The sequence below is a fragment of the Lycorma delicatula genome, chromosome 1 (assembly GCF_047948215.1).
Source record: "Lycorma delicatula isolate Av1 chromosome 1, ASM4794821v1, whole genome shotgun sequence".
NCBI classification, from domain to species: Eukaryota; Metazoa; Arthropoda; class Insecta; order Hemiptera; family Fulgoridae; genus Lycorma; species Lycorma delicatula.
The window spans coordinates 119,060,645-119,080,908 of record NC_134455.1 but is presented as its reverse complement, the minus strand read 5'-3'; the positions used below and the strand labels follow the sequence as shown (position 1 = coordinate 119,080,908).

Sequence of the window (20,264 nt, the reverse complement as noted above, 5' to 3'; positions counted from 1 at the left end):
TGTAAAGACTCTTTGCACCACTTGAACAATCTTTAACAAATACGATTGAATGACAACAGATCATAAGGCCACTTTATATTTTGCATTGGCTTTGTGGACATATAAGTGACTTGTTATTTGAAAACTTGTCATGGAGGAGTAATAGCATATGTTATTTATGCGGATTGAAGAGTAACTTCTTCTCTCTTTTCTGTTTAGCCTATGGGAATTACCATTCAGGTATTACTTCAGAGGATGAATGAGAATGATATGTATGAGTGTAGTCTTGTACAGTCTCTGTTCGACCATCCTGAGATGTGTGGTTAATTGAAACCCAACCAACAAAGAACACCGGTATCCACGACCTAGTATGCAAATTCGTATCGTAAAGTAACTGCTTTTACTAGGACTTGAACGCTAGAACTCTCGACTTCCAAATCAACTGATTTAGGAAGACGTGTTCACCACTAAACCAACCCAGCGGGTAATGCAAAGTAACAGATACCATTAAAGTTTACAACAGTGAAGACTGACTATCAGACTCTCAAGAAGGAACGTTTACGAAAGCGCGTGGAAGAAGCTAAATTACTGCACAAAGTATGTTAATAATAAAACTAATCTTAATCTTCTAATAACAAGTTTTGTTGTTACGGTGAAATAACAAAAATACCTTTTAACTGAACAATAACTGATTTTTTGTTTGTTGAACACGTTGATAAAATAGAAATTGTATCAGAAGTATAATTGCAAAATTTATTTAATAAAAAAATAATATATTTTCTTGCAAAAAGTGACTGGTTACTAATAAACAGATATATCTGTTAATGATTAAAAGAATATTGATAGTAAAAACATTTAAGCCCGTTTTATACGTAAAATTTATTACCATTCTTACCCAGTTGAATTTTACCAAACATTGTATAAGGGCAAAAGACTTTACTGTTGCTTTTACGAATCATTAAACAGTAAATTATAAATAGTAACAGTTCAGTTATTTATTAGATTGTTTTTGTTCTCACGATGAGTCATTAGATCTAATAACATACAAGTAGAAATAGTTTTTATAAATTGTAAACACTAAAATATAGTGTGAGCAATAAAATGCTTCGATGTGCTGTTTAATATTGTAGTTTTCTTTTCATTCAATTTTAATTGTGGACCAAAAATTTTTTAATGCTTGTTTTTGTTCGATTGACTCATTGGTATAAACGGAAGTTCAAAAACTAAGCCCAGATAATGTCTATGCGCGCCCTGACAAGAGTTCTCACAAGGAGCCGTAGTAGTGAGCAGTGATTAAAATAAAGAGACAGATCATGTGCTTTTATTTATCAGTGGGTACTTAAACGAAGTGGTGCGATTAACGTTATCTTGGGTGTTGGCTCAAGTATTTGAGTTACTGTTTGTCGTTTTTTCTTATGAAATTGTATTAGGATTGGTGATGATGTCGTCTTGTAAATCATTTAGCAATCTAGAAGATATTTTGGATAAATATATTCCTGAACAAGAACTGAGAGAAGTTAAAAGAATATTATTCGGGAAGCCAACAAGGTAACGATAAAATTGTTATTTATAATCTGCTATTTCTCATTGTATCATGTGTTGATTTTTGATGAAATTATTTTTTGCTGATAAATGCCACTGAAAATATTTAAGTTTATTTTATAGCTTTTTAACACAGATATTATAACTTAAGTCTGTAACGGATTATGTTTTTACCTGGTATAACATTTGATGTTCGCTCTTACGTACTGTAAGAACTTTTTTGAAACAAAAATTGTGTGTCCGAATTGAGTAAAGAAATAAATTAAATCTTAATAGTAATTTTGAAATGTTCATTATCATTCTCAGCTGATGTTGGTATTTTCAGTTTACTTCATAAAGTACATTTCTAACATTTTCAACTTAAATGTATAGACACACAGTTGTTTGATACAGTACTAACATGTGAGAACATCATTGAAAACAAACAATGTTTTGACAAATTTAAAGATGCACACTTACATTGTAACCGTTTCGGGTTGCACATAACCCTACCTGCATATATCTTATGACAATTGTTGTCTACTCCAGCTCACTTATACCAGAAACTACCAATGTTTTAGAGACATCATAGAACATATAGCTGAAATGGTACCATGACATTAGTCATAACAATCATAACAAAAATATTTTCATATTTGACAAGATATTATGTTTATCCAGATGTTTGTATAAGTTCTCCTACACCAGCGTCATGTCTGAAATAGTTTTTCATGTGTTATTAAATTAGAAAAAAGCAGACAAAATATTAACTTTGCCCTGTCAGGTTGTTGACATGAAACTAATTATATGATGAGAGTGTATATATGGTATGTACATAATATAATACCATGTGGTCATATACATCAGAAAATACATCTGATGCTTAATATTCATAATACATCAACCATCCCACACAACAAAACTGTTGCATTGCTGATGGGCAGCTACAATGAAGAACTATGCAATAAAATGCTGATAAGCTCTAAAAAAAAAATTATAAAAGTACACTAAACATAAACATCATATTAAATGTACTAATATAACTGCTTAACCACATTTTTATACTTTTTTCATTATGTACTGATAAAAATTAAAACACAGAAAGTAACAATGAGAGGTATTATAATGTAATCAATATCATATAAAATTGCTTCTTTTTTCAGGAAAGAGGTTATATTTTTGCTTTCAAAAATCACAACCATATCCAAGATTATGTGTCAAACAAAATACAGTGATAAACACAATCCAGCAATATACAGATTAAAATGCAGTTGTATTATTAAGAATTTATTAGGTTCTTATAATGTTACCCAGTTGTACTAATGTAGGTAGACTGGACACATATACCCTATAAGATATCATAAAAACAATGTGCACAACTCAGTCTGCCTTTCTAGATAACCTTTCAGAAACTGAACTTTCTTACAATGATTATAAAAACCCTCCTAATTTTAGTTTTCAAAGGCATAGTTTCAGCTCGCTTGAACATTATGAAATTTAATAACACACTAAACTTAACAAAAACATACTAAACCAAAGAACTAATGTAGTTAAGGTACACTACTCTATCTCTTACTGTAAGATATACTGGACGTTTTTGCAGAATAAGTTAAAAATAAAATCTAAATTTACTACCATTTTTTTTCCAGTTTATTTAAAAATATTACCAATTAGTAATCATCATTTTATTAAACTTTCAGCATAAGTTTGTTTTATTGTATATAAACCCATAATAATGATGCAAACTTTATTGCACTGGTTAATTCACTAGGAATGAAGCTGTAGTCAATAAAACTTTAAAATCAGAAAGACTGGAAAACTTATGTGTATCCTTTTCAGAGTTTACTTCACTCCTGTAGGTTGTTGGAGAAAGTAATTTTACAGCTTGCCAGAGTTGTATTGGGCCATTCATTCATTACAACTTTGATGGGCATTCATTTTCTCATTACAAAAAAAAGGGTACTTTAATTTATTGCTGTAAATTGTTTGTCCCAGTATTTCATATGATTGTTGTGCATCAGGGTACCTGAGGCACAAGAGACATTTATCAAAATTTCTTGGAAAGTAATAATATTTACTATACAATCAGTCTGAGTGGTAACAGAGTGAAGGTGTCAGTTGTAGGCTTGAATATCACTTGAATTTGATTGGCTTAGAATGCTGATGTGTCTATATTTAGCCAGTGAAGATTGCAATAAGAAAGCTTTTCTCCGCATTTTCCCAGTTAAGTTTGGTATGAAATGTTTTTAACCTTCATCAGGCTTTACCATTTTCAGGAATGACTTGTGTCTAATTCCAGATTACCTAAAATTAAGTTTATTTTGACAATTAATAGCCAGTATTATTAAAATATTTTGAAAACTAACTACTGTGATTACCTACAAAAATGATTCTGAAAAGTTGCTTGTTACAATATAATTAATTGACATGAATTATGAGTTAGTATTTCTATAAAAGCAATTATATCATTTTCTGCTTTCATTAACCTTTTTTCTAATTACAGTTGCCTTGAAATTCCAGTTGAAGCTGTGAAGTTAGCAGAAATTAATTTTGAAGTAAAAACTTGTAAGTTTGAAGCTAAAAAAGAAGAATGCCGGCAACCAAGGTAATAAGATATATTTTCATAACTTCATTAATTTTAATTACTTTTATTTTTATATCAGCTACATTTTATTCCCAAAGACGTTGACATATATTTCATATGGAAACTGTGACAATTTATTTGACTTGGCCATTGATACCTCAGCGTTTGAATTTGCAGTTGTTAGATCAGTTTTCATTTCATGTGGAGCCTCAGCCTATTAGACAATGTTGTATCACTTGTAAAAAAAAATTATCTTACACAAATAATGTGATTTTGGTCATTAATATGTTCCAGCATCGCTAGTGCTAAATATTTTTTTATGTTATGCTTTAAAAAGTATTAAAATTAGTAGCAATTGATGTTCAGTGGTCTCTTGCATTATTGTCATAATAGGTTCCTGGAATTTTGAATGGAACTGAATCTGCAATAAGAGAAAAAACGAGCTCTTTTTTTATAAGGATTGATTGCTTTGTGTGATATTGCAAGCTCTGAATATTTTGTGGACCTTTTTTGGATCAGGGTCTTTTGACAAATATTATCACTGTTTAAACCGTATGGTAAGAGTCTCGCAGATATTATTCTTCCGACCCACCGGGTTGGTCTAGTGGTGAACGCGTCTTCCCAAATCAGCTGATTTGGAAGTCGGAAGTCGAGAGTTCCAGCGTTCAAGTCCTAGTAAGGCCAGTTATTTTTACTCGGCTTTGAATACTGGATTGTGGATACCGGTGTTCTTTGTGGTTGGGTTTCAATTAACCACACATCTCAGGAATGGTCGAACTGAGAATGTACAAGACTACACTTCATTTACACTCATACATATCATCCTCATTCATCCTCTGAAGTATTATCTGAACGGTAGTTACCGGAGGCTAAACAGGAAAAGAAAGAAAAAAAGAAATTATTCTTCCGCTCAAAAACAAAAATTTCTGTAATATAAATAAAACTGTTTTAACAAAATTATACTGATATCAAAAAAGGTAAAACACTATTAAAATGTGTTATTAAATTAGAATTTTGTTTAAAATTTCCTTTCCCCTTTTACCATTTCCATCTCTCCCAATCTCTTGCCCTTATTTCCCTTTCCACCTTCCACTTCCCCATTTTATTTTTCTCCTCTCCCTTTTCCATTTCCTTTTTCCCATTTCCCCCTTTTTTCATTTTACCTTTTTACCTACTTCCCTGTTACCTTTTTCAATTTTTCCCTTTTCCCACTTTCCCTATTTTTATTTTCTGATTTTTCCCTTTTTCCCTGTGCGTAAATCGATCCAGTAGTTTTTTAGTCTATAGCGAACACACATATCGGAAACGTTGAAATGGAATTGTAAAATATTTAATATAGTGTGTGTTGCTTTTACATTCAACAGATAGCACTGTTTTTCAAAAGAGCATATTTTTACCTTTCACAGGTGTGACATCTTAGGTATATAAAAACACATGTGTATTCGAATGCAACGTTGTGTAAAAATTTCAAAGCAGTCTGTGAAGAACTTTCGGAGATTTAAGATTTTGAACTAACAAACATTTACATTTTTATTTATATAGATTATTATATATATATCTACTTATATGTAATACTTAACATGTATTTTTTTTTTAAACAAAATTCTAAATTAATAACAGATTTTGATAGTAGAAATGTTGTGTGTTACCATTTTTTGATATCAGTATCATTTTTTAAAAACAATTTTATTTATATTACAGAAAGTTTTGGTTTTTGAGCAGAAGAAATGATGTCTGTGAGACTCCTACCGTACGGTTTACAATTTCATTGTAATTTTTGTGATATCACTGCATTTTGTTAGATTATTCTTTTGTTTTTTAATGAATTACTGATTGTTATCTTATGGATTTATTATTAAAATCGATTGCCCTTCTAGAACAAACAAACATAGATTTTTTGATTTTCTCTGCCAATTTTTTTTGTTGATAGTCACATCATACCACCATACCTTTCATATCATTCACTTCATACCATATTTTTTCTTTTTTAATAAAACCTTTATATTGATCTTCACAAATTAAAGATCTGATCTGTGATGTAATATTGCACTTATTACTTTGTAAATGTAACCCTTGATTTTTTTCAAAGGTTAAATAAAAAAAATAAACTTTTTTTTATTTCTTCATCAGTTAGTTCCAAAAGTTCTAATTGCAAAAGAATAATTTTACCAGTCGAATTTATTTCTGTTTTATGTAAAAAGTCTTTGTTACCACATTGCAACACTTTCCTACTGTTCATGTTTTATTAGCAGCTATAATCTCTTGCAAACTTATACTGTTATTTTTTTTAATGAAATGATGGGAATTAAAACAATTGTTTCATCTTCAGTAGTTTCATTTACATAAGAGTATTTACTATTAAAACAATCTGCAGTGTATTTCCTTTTAAATTTTATTATTTCAAGTATATTATCAAGTTTTTGTATGAGATCATTCGTAAATTCAAAGTCGCCGTTTAAGTACTGCTACCTAACCCACCTTTTTGAGGAATAAGTACTGTTACCTAGCGGCAAGATTTGTAAACTCACCTTTTTTAGGAAAAGTGACATATTCGAGTCATGCGGTTCATCAAATGGAAGAAAAAACATTGTCTAACAAAATTTGAGGTTTTTGAAAGTACTCTTTATTACAAATCTAATTGAACTAAAATATAATGGTTTTTTGCTTATTTTTTAATTTTTCTCCATTTTAATTTCACTTTTAGGTTAGGTCATGTTTAGAAGTGTAAATGTAGTTCATTTACTTCACTGTGCTGTCTAGTTATTCGGACTCTTACGGGCAAAATTCTATTGAACTTCTTGATATATAACTTCTTGATGTTTTTAAAAACATCCTGGCTTAGGATGTTTTATTTATTAGAAACCATTAATAGAGGCACGACTGGAAATTGATAATGTTAAAATGTAATTTGTCTGAATTAGTTTGCAGTATTCATCTTACCACACAGGAGGCAAAGTTGGTCTTCTGTAATTGTTGTTAAAAGAAGTAGATACTTATGGAAATATATTTTCAGTTATCTGCAAACTGAGTTTTATGTTTATAAACATACAACATTTTTAATTTGATTGATTACTTTTAATTAAACAATAGTTTGGTAATACATATTAGAACTGATTTTAAATAAACACATCTTCATTAAGGTGCCTTGTGGTAGGAAAAATCTGTTTTTACCATTTATCTGTATTTCCAATATTTAAGTAGTACTGAAATTGCAAGAATTGTATTGCAATAGAAAGTTCAAAGATGTATAAACAAAACATATTCCAAAATACATGTCTTACTCTTTATCATAATCTATCGTGCTGTAAAGTGCTAAATTGATTTCTTTGCACATGAGAATGTTTTCTTTTTAAAGGTAAAAGAAGGTAGGCACTTCCCACCAGAAGATAAAGCTTTACTCACAATCATGTGTGACTACCTTAAATACTAGTTCATTTTATTTTTCAGTTCTGTTCAGGTACTAAATCTTGTCATATTCTATTGTCTAATAATGTGTTTAATGAATCTTTTTGTTATTTTTTTATCGTCAGTTTGATGAGTTGATGCTGATCTCTCTAATTCTTTTCTGATTTTTTACTTAACTGTTTTTTGATTTCAGAATATTTTTACATTCTATGCAATGAAATATCTGTAATCTAATCTTATACTATAAACACTCTTCCATTAAGAAATATTACATATTACAAAAGATAAATCTTGTCTTTGAAGAATTCTGTCTTAAAAATCGATCTGATTGTAAAGATTTAGTTTTTGTATGATATTAAAGTAACCTTTTTTTGCATCAGTGTGCATTATAATTTATTTCTATAAAACTTGTAAGAATTATATAAAATTACCCATAAAAAATATACTGTTTTTGCAAGTTTTCCTAGTAGTGTAATTTCAGCATAACATAAGCATGTTTAATAGTATTATATAAAATAATTATTGTAAATATTTTTAAGAAAAGAATCTTCTATTGTCAAGTAAGAAAAAAAACCGATTGTCATTTTCAATATGGTGGTCATTTAAAAAAAAAATTGGTTACGTGGCTTCATTAAAGAAGGAATTAAGTTTTTACTTAATCATGTGTTTAGATTACATTTTTACAGCACGTAATTAATTTCATATTCTAGTTAATAATGGATCTCCCTTGAAATTTTTTTTTTGAGGAATTTGGCTACCTTATTAAGGATGAGTGCAGTCATCTTTTAGTGTTTCAAGAAAGGTCAGATAGCCAAAGAATTATCATTTTTATGCAGTATTCAGAACTTATTTGATGTAAATGCACTTTTCATGCGAGGGCAGAGATTCCCATAATTTTATTTGAAGTTATGAAATTACATGCATTCAGTTGTTAAAACACTTGGTTCAGAGCAAAAAATTAGCTATCTTTACTAGTTAAAATTACAGTTTCTTTCTAATGGTCATAATTTGAAACCAGCTGTGAGGAATTTTTTTTTTAAGATAGTTAAACAGCTAAAACCCTTTTCTTTAGTTAATTAAACACTAATTTTTAATTAATATTTAATGAAGTTATATAAAATTGAGATAGCATAACTAGAAAAATGATCGAAAGATTACTTGCTTGTATAACTATGCTGCTGTTTAATTCTTGCAAGTTGCCACTTACAACTACATCTGAGAGAAAAGTAACTTTAATACCTGAAATCTATTTTTTTCATTTATGTTTTTCGTAAGATGTAACTTTTCACAGATAAAGTTTTATTTCATGACAATATAAATATTATAATTAATTTAATATCGATACCTTAATATTGCCATGATATGGATACCTAATATTGACATCTTAGTTGTTTTATCATGTAATTAAAAATCCTTTAGCTTTCTGGCTTACATAACATGATGGAAATGGAAACCTATGTAAGATTATTGTCTCAGTAAGTAGATAAATTCCTCCTCTCAGAGAAACAGGATCTAGATAAATATGAAAAAATGTATGGTAGAGCATGCACACATACAAAATAAATAAATAACAAAAATAAATACTAAAATAAATATAAAATAATAAAAAAAAATCTCATTTTTGAATTCTGGTGTGTAACACATTTTGTTATGTTTGAATGTTAGCAGATAAATTTACTAGTTATTTAATTAGAATTGTTCCAATCTGTTGTATATTTTCCTAAAAACTTTATTGTTTTGTCGAGTTTATAAATAAAAATAAGTTGTATTTTGCATTATTATTTTTCCCTTTTTGGTAGATTGGTGAGAGTTGGTTTAATTCAAAATGCAATTGCATTGCCTACTACAAAACCAGTTGAAGAACAGCGAGTAGCTCTGCATAACAAAATTAAAAAAATAGCTGAAGCTGCTGCTAGCCTTGAAGTAAATATACTTTGCTTGCAAGAAGCTTGGAGTAAGTAATCATTGTAAAATCATTTCATTAGCTATAAATAATAGTGAAGAAATTGATTAAAAATCACCTCAGATGTTTATTTTATGTAGATGATTAACAGTCTTTATAAGGAAACCAGCATTTCCTTCCAAATTCAGGTACTACTTCATTAGTAGGGTTGGACAAAGAATGCAGCGTTTAAATTTTCAGTTTTTAAAATATGTTTATTATTTTTACTTCTTATAATACTCCAAAGTTATTGTTTAATTGACACATCTCAGTGCTATGATAAATTTTTAGGCATTTTAATGAATGAATAATGTATGTAAAACATTTGAAAAAACTCAAACTGGTTGTTTAAATTTTTAGAAATGTTACATTGATTTATTTTAATTAATAGCTGTAACAGATTGTAATAGTAAAAATAACAGACGTTTAAACTTTACAGAAGCCTTATTAATATCCCAACTGGATTATGTTCCAGTGAATTATTTGTCAAATGAACACTCAGGATGTTGGGTCCTGTCCATAAACATTGTTTCTCAAACAAGTACATGACAATTTAATAGTATACATTTTTGCAGTGAGTGATCTGCTTTTCTCTGGCAAATGGGCCATATAAGGCACAATCTCTCCATCTTTTACAGTATGGTTTCTGGGAGTACTCTTATAACTATTGCAGAGGAAACTAACTTGTAACCTTAATGAGTGTTTTTCCAACATGCATCTTTTACACTGTGACTTGAACTATCTGCAGCATTCACATCCGTCAATGTACTTTGCCACGCTGGATGCTTCCACCACTTCATTGTCAACTTTAGTGAAAGAATTGTAAGAAAATAAATAGCTAATCATTTTAATTATATATAAGTTTTGTTAATTCTGTACCAGAAGAACCCAGGTGTAATGATTTACACCAGTAGCTTTAAATAGGATTATTCCATTGGGCGTTTCTTTGTGATTGGTCACAGAATTTACATTTTCAGCTTGCCACACCAACATAAGTATTACATCACACTCTAATATTGTGTTATTCAGTGTATCATATTCATAATACAACATATATTCATTACACAACCAACAATTACGGATTCAACTTCTGATTATGCATTCTTTGAATTAGGCAGCATGTCATAATGACTGATTGATATTGTTGGTAGTAAGTTATATTACATTAAAGCTGGTGTAATCGAAGACATTAGTGCTAATCAGCCATCATGAAGAAGTGTTTTTTTTTATTTGTATTTGGGGCTTGGTTGATACATGGATCCCATTAAATGATGCTGCAATGTGCTGTTTGAATTACTGCCACATAGTGGTTCATCACATTCAAGTTTGTTGTGTTATAAATTAAAACAGATTTGAAACATGCAAACAATCTCTCTCTCACTCTCTCTCCCCCCCTCTCTCTCTCTCTGTGGTGTGTATGTGTGTGTGTGTGTGTGTGTGTGTGTCAAATATATTTGATATTATAAATATATATATATATATATATATATATATATAAATTATTAAAATATATTATTACAGTAGATGCTGCTTATTAGAATAACTTTTGTACATAACAAAAGTGAATCAATAAAGCAGCTGATTCAATTAAGCATTGAAGATCATTCTCCTTTACGCTTATAAAAATAACCTAATTTTATGTAAGAAGGTCGTAAAATATAATGTACACAGTTTAATGACTATACTTATTAGGTACAGCATTGAGTTAGATAAATGGCACATTAAAACAAACTAATCTAATATTGAAAAAACAAAAAAAAGATTTATCTTTATTGTCTTGTGTTTTTGTTTTAACTAATTCTATTAAATACAGTACTGTATTATAAAAAGATGCAGTACAAATACTAAAACACAGAGAATACTGTAAAATATAAACTTATAAAAAGTTTTACGCATTTAAATAAGAAAAGAAAAATGTAACTTATGTGAAGACTACACAATTTTCAGTTATTCTGTAATTCCATGTGACTGCTTATATTTTTTTGAAGTAAATTTTTTTTATGGTGTTCTAAGGCATCACTTTCTACTTTATAAAAATCACATAACTGTTCTGGTCTTTCTCCATGTAATTCCAAATTTTTCCACAGAACTGACAGCGAATCGGTTATTTCTTTTAATGATAATGCTTGCACTATCTCTCTTTCTTCAATCTTGTCCTCTTCCAGCCCTTCATTCATAATTTCTGACATAATTTCATCATCAGTAACAGGAGCAGAAACAGGAATGTCCTTTCAATAGAGATCCAATGATTAATTTCATCATCTACATTTTGATTGAACTTATCGGCACATCATTGTATTCAACAGAACTGGATTTTTTGAAGCAGTTTTGAATGGTTTCAATTTTTAATTCATTCCAATCTTTGCATTACATATGACTAGCATCTAGAAGTGTAATCTTTTTCACTATATCATTCACAGTCTTCTCATGTCCGGTTTCATCTATCACTTGAATTATCATCCTCCTCTTCTTTTTACTTTCCCATCTATTAGCAGCTATAACTGTACAGAAGGAAACGTATGGTGATCAGTCTTAATTGGGCATATTCAGTTCACCAAATCTTGAAAATTGACCCCCCTAAGAACCTCAGAAAACCAAAAAAGGTATTGTTCAAATTGGGCATATCCAGTTTTCACCGAATCTTGATGAATTGACCCCTAAGAACCCCAGAAAACCAAAAAATGGCTTCAAAATTTCTGCAACAAAATGTGCGTTGTCTTATATCTCCAGAACTACTTGACCGATTTTCACCAAACTTGCAGAAATATTTCTATAGTAGGGCATTGATGCTATTAAACTTTCAGTTCAAAAGTTCAGGGGGTGGGAGATACAGGGAAAAAACAAAGTCTTCTCCATATTTTGCATAATAAAGATTACATTTTTTTTATATTTTGTAAATGTTAATAAACAACTTTTATAAAAAAAAAGTTTTGCTAAATTTCACCCCCACCCCTAAAAATGGTTATAATTTTGAAGAATTCTAGAAGGCAGTACAAGGGGTGATTTTTTGTTGCTTTTATTTTTAAATATCTTTGTGAATAATCATAAAATAAACATATTTGTGTAAAAATCTTGTTGTTAAATTACCTCCACTCCAAAAAAATAGTAATAATTCTGAAACGTTGTAGAAGACAACAGTGGGTCTTTTTCATTGGTGTTTTTTTTTTATTAGCATCTTGTTGGATCCATAAATTTGTTCTATATAAATCAAAGTGGGGTCTTACCATATGTACAGTACTACTTGTACAGTTATACTTAGTATATGTACAGTATACACAGTGTAGAAAGATGAAACATACTGAAAGACAAATGGCTTTATGCATATTTAGTTTGCCGTCTTTTGCAGATGAAAATCTGGCACCACATTGTTCATGTTCAGCCAGCTAGTGGCAAGACCATGGTAAGATATGACCCATTTCCTTGGAGTAATCAACTTGAACATTAAATACAGATACTATAGTAAAATAAAGTATAAACAATGTAATGCTGTGCAATAAACATAAATAATCCATTTTGTATAATAACAAATAATTGTAAAATATTTAAATGTTGATTCAATAAACCGATTCTTGATTCTATTGCACAAAGAAATTTATACAAATTTCTTGTATTTTGGTTTGGGTTTTAAAAAAATGATTTAGTAATCTGGCCGATTCATTTACCCAGTGATTCTAATAAGCAGTTTTGGTTTGCTTGGTATTTCTCCTGCCACCATCCCATTTGGTTGCCCTGATGCACAAGATCGAATGTCTGTGCCACAAACGGCGACTGAGCCTCGAACAGTTTAGCAACCAGTATCCTAACATAGCTCCTAGAGCTTACCTAACAGCGTGAGTGGACTAAGCATGGTGCCATACACCATCGGCCTACATGTCCCAACCGTTCACTTGTCATATATTTACTAAAATCGGTAGGTCTACCCTGTCACCTACTGTGACATTCATAATAAAATTTATTTTGTCTAGGCAGCAATTCACTGCCACACCTAGGTTGCTGAATGCTAGAAAGTACCTGTTCACCATATTAAAATGCTTGGAGCCTTAATTGGTTGTTGGTCAGCCATATATATCTGTAGGTTAGCTGTACACAGCAGTGTGGTACGAGTCTTTTCCCTTTGGTAAACTACTGATGTCAGTTGAACAAAGCAACTGCATCAAGGAATGATCGTCATGATCTGACAATGCGGCTCTTGCAACATTGACTCACCACTTGTGAGTGGCCAACAATTTTCCCCTTGACCACAAGTTCCACCAGGGTGGTGCGGTCTCTGGCCTCCCCAAGAGCAGGGCAGTCAAACAGGTGTTCGTTTGACTGGATCTCCCCGCAGACATACAACTCATCAGCAGCCAGGTGAAACCGAAACAAATGCTAGTTTAAATTAATATGGTTGGTGAGCACCCGGGTACCCATTACCCTTAAAAACGAGCTTGACGCATACCAACCCCCCCAGACCCTGTATAAACTTATACAAGGATTTTTCACTTTTTGTGGTGTCTCATTCCAGCTGCCATGCTTCCATTGCAAGGCTCTGCAGGCGGGAGATGGGCAGCTGAATGAAATTTAGATCCAGTGCATTGTGGTCACCGTTCCGCTCTGGTACTAGCCCGGCTTGAAACCGCATCCCAAATACCTTGGCCTCCCAACCTCTTCGCAGTCTCCACATGGCTGCCCAAACTTTCACCACTAAATCGATTGGGAGAGCCTTTTCCAGTATGGTGGTCGCCTCGTAGGAGGTAGTTTTAAAAACACCAGTGCATACAATTAAGACTCTGTGCTGGGCACTCCAACTTATCCAACCTATGCACCCAAATGGGTGTCACGTAAGAGGTCATGCTTTCAAAGACACCTCTGTACATCATGTACACTTGATGGCTGGACAATCCATAGTCTTTCTGAGCAATCCTCCTAAGTTTATGCATCACTGAAACTGCGTCCATTGCTACCTAATGTGGTTGCTAAACAGCAACTTTTCATCTAACAAAACACCTAGGTACTTATGAACTGTAACTTGGCTGATTGCACAGCCTTTATATTTAATATGGAGGATACAACTGTACGATAATTTGTCTGCTCCCTTAAGAAGCATGTACCTCGTCTTGGGTGCAGAAGTCTTTAAAATTTGAATGTCCATCCAGCCCTTTGCAGTTGACAAGGCTGCTTGCACCCGGTCTTCTAGCTGTGGTCATGAATTACCACAAACTAAAAGGAGACAGTCATCGGCAAAAGCCTGGGCCATGACCCATTATGGAAATATCAATCCCAGAAATCTGTCGAATACCAGATTCCACAGCAGGGGACTGAGAATGGAACGCTGTGGGCTTCCCCTGGTAATTGATTTTTCCACAAATAATGTGCATCCTTAAACAGAGCTGTACGGTTAGACAAATAGTCACGTACCATGGCCTGCAGGGCTATGGGAACATGCGGCATTCCAACTCATAGAGGACAAAACTCCTATACAAGAAAGGAAATGCTGTTTCTGTATCTATAAAAATTGCCAATACATATCTACAGTCAGCGCTTTCCTCCTCGGCAAGAGTATTTAGGATGCAATCCTTGGTGTCAACTCCTTTCATGAAGCCATTCTGGCCTCGATTTAGAAAATAGTTCACCTCAATGCTTTCCCAGAGCCATTCCACAACTAGCCTTTCAAGCAACTTGCTGATTACCGGCAAGAGGCTGATGGATTGATAACTGCTGACCTCACCTCACTCGGATCTTTTCCTGGTTTTAAGAGTACACTTTCCAACAAGTTGGGATGCAGCCCCAGCTTAGGCATCTTGAGAACAGCCTGCCAAGCAGCTCTCTTATGACAGGCAGCAAATGGAATAATATATCGGGTCAAGTTGGTCAATCTCTGGTGCCTTTTTAGTGCCATTTGAGAAACCACTCGGTCTATATCAATGGGATCCACAGCCCATACGCCAGAGAAGGGCATAGCCCCCGCCCTAATGCCAACCTCTGCTTCACCCTCTGGAACATCTGGAAACAGAGTATCCAGGAACATCTGGTAAGTTGCTACAGATGTTAAAGTGTGGTCACGACCACCAAACCCTCATCAAATGGCTTAGGCCATTAACATAATTTTGTGAGCTGCCAGAAGTTGTGCTGCAACTCACGCATGGAGTCTTGCCATAACCTGAGTCTGGCTTCCTTGATAACCTGAACATACTTATTGTGGGCATGCTGGTAGATTCGCAGACCCTCAGCGCACATGTCATCAGCAATAATCCCCGTTAGGGGGTAATGCTGGTATCTTCTCCTAGTGAACCTAACTCTTGTGCGTAGCATGCTAAAATCAGAGGACTTTTTCTGTGAATGATCTCATAGGTTATAAGCCTATGATCGCTCACACTGACCTCGGGCCAAACAGTCCAACTACTTGTACTTTGTAGCAAGTCGTCCGTCACCAAATTGACGTTATGTAACTTTCCCCCAGTTCAGAAGAGAATGTTAGTGGTTATTCTGTGTTGTTAGTCAAGTGGAGGTTTCTGGCTTCAATGAACTGTTCGAGACCAGTGCCTCTGGGGTTAGTGAGTGGTGAACTCCATGTCTTTTTAGCATCCAAAAGTAGTCAGCTATCATGCTCACATTCAATCTCCCTTGGTATCTCCTCTCCATCTCTTTCATGTCCTGGTTGAATTTTCACTCCTGCTTCTCACTTATTGCACCAGGAGTTTTGGAAAGTAGTCAAAGTGCAAATCTACAAAATGCACCTTTAGACTTATTTTATAGCCTAAATTTTTGAATTTTTGTTACATATTTTGTACAATATTTTTATATTATTATCTCTTGTCAAGAAACTTAATAACTTAATCCTTGAAGGTTTTACAGGCTTGTTTTTCTGCTTCCTCCGTTTTAGATTTTAATCTTTGTTTCTGATACACCTGGAAACTGACTGCAAGATACTTGAAACATTCCTTATCTTTTTTTAATGCCTTTACAAATTGCTTCATTAACCCTAGTTGAATATTAATGGAGGAAGGAAAACTTTGCTTGGCTCTACTGAAATTTCTCTTCAATATTTTTCATGACAACTTTTAATGTTTGTCTTGGTGGCCATTATTTTTTGTTGTAGTGCTGCTTTCTACACGACTATTCTACTTGCACAAAAAACATGGATATTTGGTATAACTGCTTTGTTTTAAAGAAAGTACCTTTAACTTTAAATCACCACAGATTATTCAACCTTCATCCTTATATAAACTTTAATTAAAAGTAACTCAAGATTTTCATAACACTTTCAAATGAACAGAATGCCCATAGGTAAAGAAGCATACTTACTTCCATTGTGCAGAAGAACTGCCTTATACTCCCCTTCAATAATTGCTTTATTTATACGCATTTTGTAAGTTCTGTTATAAGTGATATTAGAAAGTAATTTCAATAATTAAGTTTCAAAAATAAAAATGAAGTAAGTAAAAAAAAATGGAATCACTTTAAATTGCTTCCTTCAAAAACTGAAAGCTGTAGAAGGAGACATTAGAAGTAATTTTTATTTTTTTATTACGTATTGCAATTGAGTCATTCAATTGATATGAATTATTTTTCAGTTAGTACAATTTCAAAAGATATTTACTTATGCTTTGCCCTCGCTTGTAAAACTAAGCTCAATTTTCTGTTGTACTTTTTTTAGTGATGCCTTTTGCTTTCTGTACTCGTGAAAGACTACCTTGGAATGAGTTTGCTGAATCTGCTCTTCATGGACCTACCACAAAATTTATTCAAGAAGTCAGTATAAAAAATATCTGTTTGCACTATTCAGTTACTTCATTTTATAATTTAATGCAACTGATTGACTTTACTGTGTATGAAAAATTACCTCAGCTAATGTTATTTTAACCAATTATTCAATTAATTTCTCTTGATAAAATTTAAATGACTATACTAATGATAAAAAATTATGTGAATTTATGCTACAATAGGAAGAAATCAGTTTTGGGTATGAATGCCTGCTATTTACATTGTAATTTTAATCAGTTGCTGTAAATAGTTTTTTGTCATATCATTGTTTTCACTACATTATTCAATTGTTTTGTGCCTATTTTGAATACAAAAACAAAAAAAAATCTTAAGAATTATTATTGGTCATCTGTTTTCTTTATGTAGTAAATAAGTATCCAGAGGTAGCGTAATTGAATTCAAAAATTAAAAAAAAAGGAGGAAGGTTTTGTTGTTATTTATGAAATTATATAGATTCAAGATAAATTGCTCAATCAATATAATAAATTGCTTGAAATCAATATTCAATTCTATGCCAGTCATTGGTATGTCATTTTCTTTGTAAACACTGTCTGAATTCAAAGAACTAATTTGATGACATTTTTAATTCATGAGCATGAAAAAAAAGATAATTGAGTTTCATCAATTTGTTTTACAAATGAGGCAGAGAGCAGTTCTGATTTGTTTCAAATTGGTGTCCTACATTTTAAGATATGGCAATAGCAAAAGATATTAAAGAAAAATGTGTCAAATTATTAGTCATACAATCAACAGGAGACAACAAGAAAAAAGGTGCATAGGTATGTTTTTAATTACTGCTGATGGATGTACCTTCAAGCGTGGTTCTTAAATAAAAAAACTTTAACCAAAAAATCCTTCCAGGATGTATTTCTTCACAACTAGGAGGAAGGACGAATGAAAGAAAAATTTCCCTTACAGTCACTAAATATATACATAACTAAATCATTGAAAGGTATTTGTAGAAAACTGTGCATGCAATAGATATGTGATGGTGACCATGGGTGTACAAATTCTGAAACATCTCTACTTGTTTTATTTTAAATTAAACTGAAAATGCCTGGAAAGCTGTAATAAGAGAAACAATTGTAAGAGTTTCAAGAAATGAAATATTTCAAGACATGATTTTTCTCAAAAACAGATTAAGAATGTTAATTAGTGCTGTTGTTACTAATAAATATGAATGAAGTTCTTTTAAATTTTAGATGGGTAATTATTATAAAGATTCTGTTTTGATAATTTAATTTCTGTAATCTATTTTTATGAATTTTTTTCTATGCAGTATATATAATACTTAAACTGTAATTATGTTTTTCTATGTCTGTACTAATTTTTTTTCTGCTTGTTGCACCTTCTAACATATATCTTTTCTATAAATTGTAGCTGTAATAATGGGTGCACATTATATATGAACATATATAATACATATATATGTATAACATATATAATACATATGTATTATATTCATGAAAATATGATTTAAGGACAACAATTTTTTATTTGGATATTTAATAGTTTATTATAAAACTGCTAATTTTTAATATAATATTTTTATTCTGCTGTTGTGTTTTTATAGAAGTAAGGTAAATGATTGCGTTTTTATATATATATTATATAAATGATTGCATATATATATTGTTTATGTTGAAAAGTGATAATTTTTTTCAGTTATGTAAAGCTTTGAATATGGTAATTATATCACCAATTTTAGAACGAGATGATGTCACTGAAGTTATATGGAATACTGTTGTTGTTATCGATGAGACTGGTGCTGTACTGGGTAAACATAGAAAAAATCATATCCCTCGTGTTGGTGATTTTAATGAATCGACATACTATGCTGAAGGAAATACAGGACATCCTGTATTTCAGGTAACGTTTTATATTATCTAGTTATAATACAGTACTAAGAATTAAGAAAATTATGTTTGTAAATTTTTTTTTGTTATATTTAAACAAAATTATTACTATTATTCTTTCTATATTCTATACCGCATGCAGTGCTTCTACTTTGATAGAAAGCTTGTAGTCTCTAATAATGCATATTATATCATTGGAGGATGGCAATTGCATCATTAATTGTAATATTTTGGTGTAGATTGACATCCTGACAATTTAATACACTTCTTAAGATCTTCAAAACTTAATTTAAACAGTTACTTTTATTACTATTTAAAGCTAACTCACTAGAAAAAGTGTTATTCATCATAGGAATACTTTTGGTACTCCCAAAATTTGTATATTTGAGCTTCCTGAAAAGTGTGACTAAAAAAAGAATTGCTATATTTATCATTAATTTAAATCTAGAAGATGTATGTGTTATCTTTAAATATTTTCATTTGAAAATTATTGCTGAAATAAATTGCTTATTTCTTTAATTCATAAAACATTTTATTTAACAAGTTTGTTTTGATCTTTTAAATTTAATTTTTTTTTTTAACGAGGAATAGAATGTGTTAAGCAATTTTTATTGTTGAGTTTTTTTATTTGTGTTGCATTTAAATGAACTAAGTTAAACAACTGAAACCCACCGGGTTGGTCTAGTGGTGAACGTGTCTTTCCAAATCAGCTGATTTGGAAGTCGAGAGTTCCAGCGTTCAAGTCCTAGTAAATCCAGTTATATTTACACGGATTTGAATACTAGATCGCGGATACTGGTGTTCTTTGTTAGTTGGGTTTCAATTAACCACACATCTCAGGAATGGTCGACCTGAGACTGTACAAGACTACACTTCATTTACACTTCATACATATCATCCTCATTCATCATCTGAAGTATTATCTGAAAGGTAAATACCAGAGGCTAAATAGGAAAAAAAAGAAGAAGAAGAAGTTAAACAACTGAATAATAAATATGGCATATTCATGTATTTAAACAGTCTAAATTATTATGGCTAGAACTGATATTCACGCTGAACCGTACTATAACAACATGCATCAAATTGGAAATCTTTTTCCTGCCTGTAAGCTAATTCATTGTATTAATTTAGTTGGAGAATGTAGTATTATGACAGAGGTGATAAAAATCAAAGTTTACCATTTACTACTTTTTTTCATCTTTTATGATCACATAGGATCACTTTAGCAGTCCAT

At 31.5% G+C, this 20,264-nt stretch overlaps 1 protein-coding gene across 1 annotated transcript in view; it reads left to right on the top strand.

Annotated features, from left to right (window-relative positions):
• Positions 1 to 1,294: 1,294 nt before the first annotated feature.
• The window catches only part of pyd3 (beta-ureidopropionase pyd3), a 43,577-nt gene continuing 24,607 nt past the window's right edge, over positions 1,295 to 20,264 (top strand). Inside the window, exons 1-5 of the mRNA XM_075360094.1 lie at positions 1,295 to 1,527; positions 4,004 to 4,105; positions 9,289 to 9,443; positions 17,068 to 17,162; positions 18,840 to 19,043. Coding sequence (XP_075216209.1) covers positions 1,418 to 1,527; positions 4,004 to 4,105; positions 9,289 to 9,443; positions 17,068 to 17,162; positions 18,840 to 19,043 — 666 coding nt within the window. The 5' untranslated portion in view covers positions 1,295 to 1,417. The remainder of the gene's footprint in view (positions 1,528 to 4,003; positions 4,106 to 9,288; positions 9,444 to 17,067; positions 17,163 to 18,839; positions 19,044 to 20,264) is intronic.